This window comes from Camelina sativa, chromosome 16 (genome assembly GCF_000633955.1).
Source record: "Camelina sativa cultivar DH55 chromosome 16, Cs, whole genome shotgun sequence".
NCBI lineage: Eukaryota > Viridiplantae > Streptophyta > Magnoliopsida > Brassicales > Brassicaceae > Camelina > Camelina sativa.
This window is the reverse complement of record NC_025700.1, coordinates 232,252-239,854: the sequence shown is the minus strand read 5'-3', so window position 1 is coordinate 239,854 and position 7,603 is coordinate 232,252. Positions and strand designations below refer to the sequence as shown.

General features: G+C 39.2%; 3 protein-coding genes across 3 annotated transcripts; 1 reads left to right on the top strand and 2 right to left on the bottom strand.

Moving 5' to 3' along the window:
- LOC104749006 (protein ROOT PRIMORDIUM DEFECTIVE 1) lies at window positions 1,154–2,866 on the top strand. Its single transcript, XM_010470586.2, has one exon. It carries the CDS (start codon window positions 1,388–1,390, stop codon window positions 2,603–2,605), a length of 1,218 nt encoding a protein of 405 aa, XP_010468888.1. The 5' UTR covers window positions 1,154–1,387; the 3' UTR covers window positions 2,606–2,866.
- Window positions 3,254–3,976, bottom strand: LOC109129619 (histidine-rich membrane protein KE4 homolog 2-like). The gene has a single exon (XM_019238088.1). It carries the CDS (start codon window positions 3,899–3,901, stop codon window positions 3,452–3,454), a length of 450 nt encoding a protein of 149 aa, XP_019093633.1. The 5' UTR covers window positions 3,902–3,976; the 3' UTR covers window positions 3,254–3,451.
- On the bottom strand, window positions 6,080–7,603 carry LOC104749004 (adenylate isopentenyltransferase 3, chloroplastic). Its single transcript, XM_010470584.1, has one exon. The coding sequence runs from the start codon at window positions 7,489–7,491 to the stop codon at window positions 6,478–6,480; it is 1,014 nt and encodes a 337-aa protein (XP_010468886.1). The 5' UTR covers window positions 7,492–7,603; the 3' UTR covers window positions 6,080–6,477.

Genomic DNA, 7,603 nt, shown 5'->3' with positions numbered 1-7,603 from the left:
CACAGAAAACCCTAGAGTGTTCTAACTCTACATTCGCTTATAAATAGCTCGAGACATCTATTGGAGAAAGGATCCGGACCCGCAGACAATACCTACAGAGCAACACTTTGCATCGAAAACTGCTATTGTCTTTCGTATAATTCATTCTTGTTTTCAGTTCGTCCCTTTAAGCTTGCTAGTTCGCTTGTGAACTAACAAGCTCTATCTCGACTCGTTTTAAGTGACGATTTCACGTTTTCCCCGATTAATAAAAGAACTTGCTTGCTCTTTCCCACAAAATCTTTATTTGTTTAAACTGTGTAATTTCCGGTACAAACAATTTCTTATTGTGAAATTTGATCAAAGATATATATCTCCCAGAGTCTCAGTAAATAAATTTATGAATAAATATATAGAAACAACAAGATTACACAAAACTGTCTAAGATTATTCATCAACCAGCAAGTTTACAAAACACTAATTATTTTCACTCAAAAGCACGTCAATAGTTTCGTCTTAGTATTATTTTCCAACTATGAGCAGAATTTCTTATAAAGTACCAATACCTGTTTATTAACAATAGTTTAAGAACTTTTAAATGACATTTTTTTAGTCTAGAAGTCTGAAAGATCTCGTCATTTACTTGGTACAGACTACAGTTACGATAAATACTAAAATATGTCTCATGTGTTAAGTGAGAACTTTTTGCATCGGTAATGCATCAATTATAATTGGCGTATCATTCACACGTGCTCTGTTTGTGAACGACGATAGAGAGAGAGACGTGGCAGACAATTAAAGAAAGAGAGGGTACGATATTAGAAAAAGGTGTACGTGAAGGAGCGCTTGACCATTCTTTGATGCATTCATCATCATCCTTCTTTACTTGTCAAATCATTTTCTTTTGCTTTTTGTTTAGTTCAGTCAACAACATATAGATCATTCACATTAATCATTTTGATGGGTTTATTTTGTGAATAATCGACCTACCTAGCTATTCCACAAATTAATAATTAGACATCGCAACTAATGAAAGGTCGACTCAACAATTTTCTTTCTCTTTATTTTATCTGCGCAAACATTAATGCATTTTTGGAATTTGTAGCATCTTAATTTATCTAATCGAGGTTATGTTATAGCCAATTCTATTTTTTAGTTGAGGCATAATGAGAAATTTGGGACGGGGGAAAGTTGAGGGGACGGGAAACACTTGCTGATTTAATTATATTTAACCTTTAATTATATTTAACTTTTAGCAACTTTTATTAAAATTAATATTATCTTTTTACGGTTGAGGGGATTTGAGAATTTTTATCGTTGAAGGGATTTTAGAAATTGTTTTGATGATAAGGGCTAATTTTGTTTTTCTCCTGAAATCGAAATCGAAATCGAAATCAGAAATCAGGAAATGGTGTTGTTGAGAAGAAGCTTAACCAGTTCTTACGAAATCATAAAATCTCTCAAGAAAAATCCAAGTTTAGGGATTGGAATCATCAGATCGATATCGAGCTTGAAAGTGGTGTGGAAGAAAGACACGAGGCTAGACGAAGCAATCGAGAAAGACAAGCGTTACAAGCAGTGTGCTCGTGTGGTGAAAGAAGTGCTCAACGAACCAGGTCAAGTCATCCCTCTCAGATACCTCGAGAAACGCCGCGAGAGGTTACGCCTCACTTTCAAAGCTAAGAGCTTTGTTGATATGAACCCTTCTCTGTTCGAAATCTACTACGATCGGATCAAACCCAAGTCTGACCTCGTTCAATTCATCCGCGCCACGCCTCGTCTCAGGGCTTTCCTCGACCAAGAACAGAGGATTTACGCCGAGAACGAGCCCTTTCTTGTTTCCAAGCTCTGCAAATTGCTTATGATGGCCAAAGATAAGGTCATCTCTGCTGATAAGCTTGTTCACGTGAAGAGGGATTTTGGGTTTCCCAATGATTTTCTGGTGAATTTGGTTCAGAAATACCCAAATTATTTCAGGCTTAAGGGTTTGCCTGAACAAGGTAACTCCTTTCTGGAGCTCGTCTCTTGGAACCCTGATTTCGCCAAGTCTACGATCGAGCTGAGAGCAGAAGAAGAGACCCTCAAAACCGGTGTCAGGGTTCGCCCCAATTTCAATGTGAAGTTGCCGTCTGGGTTTTTCCTGAGGAAGGAGATGAGAGAGTGGACTAGGGACTGGTTAGAGCAAGACTACATATCACCATATCAAGATGTGTCTCATTTAGACCAAGCGTCTAAGGAAATGGAGAAACGAACTGTTGGTCTTGTGCACGAGTTGCTCTCTCTGTCTCTGTTGAAAAGGGTCCCTGTCCCTACGCTTGGCAAGTTCTGCGATGAATTCAGGTTTTCTAACGCCTTCTCCACTGTTTTCACCCGCCATTCAGGTATTTTCTACTTGTCGCTCAAAGGAGGGATCAAGACTGCTGTGTTGAGAGAAGCTTATAAAGACGATGAGCTTGTTGTTAGAGATCCTTTGCTTGCTATCAAGGATAACTTCCTCAGTTTATTAGAGGATGGATGGCAAGAAAGGAAAGATAGGCTGAAACTACAGAGGGAACAAGTTCAGAAAGATAGGGACTTGTTGTTAGCAGGGAAAAGCAATGAACCCATAGAGCCTCTCTGTGATTAGCTAACGATCAACAAACAAGCCTTTGGAAAATGTCCTCTGTTTTTCTTTATCTAGGCATATACTTCTTAATTGGCCTGGTTTGGTCGTTACTACTCGTTAGGGTGTTTGTGAGTTTTGGCTAATAAGAAGAGAAATAATCAAATGTTAATCATCATCTGTCTCAATCATTCACTTGTTTCCTCTCCATCTCAAGTTTCAGTGACCAAAATGATACATATTCACAAACCGTTCTTCGTTTTGAGTATATTTTCACAAACCGTTCTTCGTTTTGAGTATATCATCTTTTCGGATCTTAATCAAGAAACTTTTCTCTTCTTCGCATGTGTTTTCTTTTGATGAATCAAGTATGTCTTATATCACATTTCTTTTGTCACGCATTTGGAGTTGCAGCTTATTGAATTGTAGTTTAGTAATTTTAATTTGGTTGTGGAATTTGGAACAGGTCCTGTTGGTTGTTGCTGTTGTTGTTTGTACCAAAGTGAAACACCATCCTAAAAGAAAGCTCTACAAGCAACCTAACATCAAAGTCACGCAAATAAAATGGATAACTCAATATCACCTAAAATCATTCTGCAACCATCTTTGCGCCTTCCTCGACGAATTTGAAATAATATAAAGAGACTCACCTAAGATCTCTCTCTTCGCACACACACACACACATGCACACTCTCTCCATGGATACACTTTTTCTTGCAGCTACTCTGGCTCTCGCTCTCTCCTCTCTCACACGAGGCCAGAGAGTCATTCAGATCCCACCACCACGTCCACTATGCGCTTCCCAATACGCCCTGGCTAACTACGCCTGCTCCCATCTCCCAATGAACACAGTCCCACCACCTGCACCCATTACCCCTCCTCCTCCTCCCATCGCTCCCCCACCTCCTGACCATGACCACCACGACCATGACCATGACCATGACCACGACCGTGACCACGACCATGACGATGACCACGATGATGACGATGACCATGACCACGATGACGATGACCACGATCATGACGATGACGATGACCACGATCATGACCGTGATCACGATGACCATGACCATGACCATGACCGTGACCGTGACCATGACCGTGACCACCATGACCACGATCACGACCATGATCATGACGGCGACCATCACAACAACGACGACAACAGCCACGATCGTCACCGCCGCCGGCACCGCCGCCATCACCACCACCACCATCATCGACACAGAGCAGAGACATTTGCGCAACAAGAGTGCTGCAAATGGTTGAAGCAAATGGATAACGAGTGCGTGTGCGACCTTCTGGTTCGGCTTCCGCCATTGCTAGCCAAACCTATTCATAACTACACAGTCTTTGTGGATGAGTCCTGCATAGTCACTTTCGTCTGTGGAGGCCGATTCATTCGCTGATTCTCTTCCCTTTCTTTAAAAACTATATATACTGCCATGTCTTCTTTGATAAAATCAAGACCCCTGCACCTTTGTTTTCATCTTAGTTGTCATTTAAGTTCTTTCTAATTCACGCCGTTTAGTTTAATTGTTGTACGTTCACCGGTCATATAAGTCAAGAAACCAAACCATTCAGTCAGGTGTCGTGAACACCATTGGGCTCTGGGCTCTGTAGGCGCTTGCTTCGTATTCCATTCCATATGGGCCGAAATTTGCAGTGCATTGAGATTATTATAGGCTTATATTTAATTATACATCGCAGTTTTCTAAAATTTGTTTCAGGCCCGTTTATTAAAATTGGCCACTGAGTGGGACTTGGGTAAGTAAACTAGCTACTATCGATCGTTTGGTGATTTTTAAGGACGTCGTCTCCTAGAGTACTAACATATAAATTTTTTTACGTTTGACATAATTTAACCGAATCAATTCTTCTATATAGTGCAATTTCAGTTGACAACAGAAATAATATATGGAGTAGTAGTATTACTTACTAATAAACAAAAACAAAAAACTAGAAGATGATTGGTGCTCCCGATGTTTCGGTGTGAGGCTATCCGGCTTTATCGGTGCTCCCGATGTTTAATGGTTCTATAGGGAAGCTATGTAAGAGTCTTTCATGCTATTGTTCAATTATAGAGCTTAGTTTTCAGTTTTACCAAGACTTTTGCTTGTTAGATTTGTGTATTATGTTTAATTTTAATTTGTATCTTTGTTTCCCTTTTTTCGACTAAAGACCGCGGGGACATTCAGTAGTCCGTCGTCTAATGATCGCGAGAACATCCAATTGTCTGTTGCCTCTTGTAATGTTAACTTGGGATCTTTTTTTGGATTCAATAATAAAATACAGATGACAAAAAAAAAAAAAAAAAGATGATGATGATATATATTAAACAAAGGAGGATGGAGATTCATTGGAATCTTACTTTTTATTACATAAGTCGCATTGATGGGACCAAACCAATCTTTGGAATTTAAATTTTTGGGTTATGCTAAAAAAGATGTGATTCTTTTACTCGAACCTTTTTTTTTTCTTGCTGCAAGTTGTTATTTGTCTTCTTGCACTTTGTTCCATATCTATTTTTTTTCATGGAACATATCTCTTATATATATATAGTTCAAAACCACTTACAGTAGATATACGGATTAATCACATCTACATATCGTTTTTGATATACCAAAAGAAAGATAATACTATTATCCATAGAATTTTGTTTGCCAAACATATAATATATAGATATATATAACATTAGCAATGCAATTTGGTGATATAAACAAAAATGAGCGAGAGAGGGGGCCGGCCATTAGATAGACTACTAAAGCATTATGAGACGCCAATTACACATACACGAGGCATAAAGAGAATAACCTTATATAAAACAAAATAAAAATGGATGGGTTCCAATTAAGAACGCATTATATTAAAAAGAAAGAAAAAAAACAAAACTAAGAAGATTGATAAGTTGCGATGTGGGCACTCTCACATGATTCGAATAATTTGCACAAATTTGTCAACGCCTTCTCTGTACGGCTTTCAGGCGCGTGCTACTGTGTACGGTCATTGCTAAATGTGCTACTACTTCCTTCATTCTTCTTCTTCTTTTGTTCCCACTCAAGCTGGTTTATGTTTTGGAAGGTTTCCTGATTTCCTTACCACGAATATCATTTTTTAAAAACAATATATTTTTACACTCTATTCATGGTATATATCATACCATTTGAAGTTTCAAGTTTCTAACTAACATTTTTTACTACAAGAAATACACGTAATTGGCTTTCAAGTTTTTGTCCTTGCTATACTAATTAAATTTCTATTAGTTTTTTTTTCTTCCTTCCTTTAATATGTATCATCTATGTGCCATTTGAACATTTTGTAAAGCATGTTTAGACAGTATCAATTGTTTATAGCTATAAACTTATACTCCGGAATATGCATGTACATGTGCGTGCAGTCAAGATTTTCCAATTCTTCTTTTTGATATCGGGTAAGAATAAGATTTCCCTATTTAGAAACAACAAAATTGTATCATCAATAACTATAAATTGTACCAACTATATTAATAAGCCCCACTCAGAGCTTAGTCGTTTATATTATTAAAATCAAATTGTTACAAGGCGGGTAAGTCCTCACTTTCCAAATATAGCATTCCCACTTACATCCAAAAAAGTAGATGATAATACTGAATAACAGTTATGCCAAAATTTTCAGTATCTGACAATACTATATACGATATGCATGCATATTTATATATAATATATATCTAGATATAACTTTATTTTTCTAGCTTATTTTATATGTATATTTCCCCCCACTCATTTTAGTCTTGTGTATATTTTTCTGATAATTGCCACGTCATCATCACTCAAAAACCTTTTTGGCGTAAAAGTTAATCACATGCATTTCCGAATCCAGCCTTATCGATCGATCTTTACGTACGTGGTTAGTACTGATCACGCCACTAGACACCGCGACATATCGTGTTCCCTGGCAGCCGCAACCGCTGTTGAAGCCTCCACAAGCGGTCGACCGCTGGCAATGTTCAGCAAAAACCGCGACACAGCAACGGTGCTTGGTCCAGCCACAAGCCTCTCCCATGCTACGTCAGCATCCATCTTGGACCTTCGTTTTGTGAAGACCGGAGTGGCATCCAATCTCTGAATGCACCACTTCTTCACCTTTCTCAACCGTTCGATCTTTTCTCTCTGCCTACAAGCCAACCCAAAGGTATTCCTCTTTATCTCTTCGACCACTTTTCTTAACAGCTCTTCTCTGTCTCCCACATTCAAGAACTGCTCATTCCTAAAAAACCTGTCAAACTCTGGAACTCCGATTGCTTTCTTGATCCCTCTCGAGTAACTCGAATCCGAATAGTCAAAAATTTCTCTAACTTCCTCAACCATTCCATTTTCCACCATCTTGTCAACTCTCTCAGACACGAACCCGTGCAAAACGGGAAGCGCCACGTCGACCCATAGGAAACAACAGTCGTATCTCGACCTGAATTGTTTGTCTTCGTCGTCCACTAGAGCCTCCATGTAAGAGTTGGAACCTCCAACGATGATTGGAAGCTTTCCACGGTTTAGGATGGATTCAATGGAGAGATTCGCCATCTGACGGTAATTCGCCGCGGTTAAGTCTGCTTCAGGCGGCAAGACCCCAAGGAGATGGTGCGGTACCCCGCAGCTCTCCTCGCTCGTGATCTTGTTGGTGACAATGTCTAGACCTTGGTGGACTTGGATCTTGTCGGAGTTTATGATCTCAGCCGCCCGAAAACGTGTGGCTAAATCGACGGAGAGTCGTGACTTGCCTGTCCCAGTAGCACCCATGATGACCACTACTTTATCCTTTGGACCGTATGGGTTTAGAGTTAGCATATTGCGATCAAATCTTGCCGGAGGGAAGTCTAACGCCGGAGAAGGAGGCAATGGCTGTTTGCACATAGCCATAGATATCTTCATTATCATGATGGTATATATATCCAAGCTTTGCAATACAAACCTTCGATGTTTTCTAAATATTTTGAAATGTTTGGTAGGCTTGTATATCTACTTATGAAATGTTCAGGTGACTTTGCAT

What these genes read in the sequence shown, in the direction of transcription:
- LOC104749006 (XM_010470586.2), top strand. Translation starts at nt 1,388, where the DNA reads ATGGTGTTGTTGAGAAGAAGCTTAACCAGTTCTTACGAAATCATAAAA.
- LOC109129619 (XM_019238088.1), bottom strand. Translation starts at nt 3,901, where the DNA reads ATGGCGGAAGCCGAACCAGAAGGTCGCACACGCACTCGTTATCCATTT.
- LOC104749004 (XM_010470584.1), bottom strand. Translation starts at nt 7,491, where the DNA reads ATGATAATGAAGATATCTATGGCTATGTGCAAACAGCCATTGCCTCCT.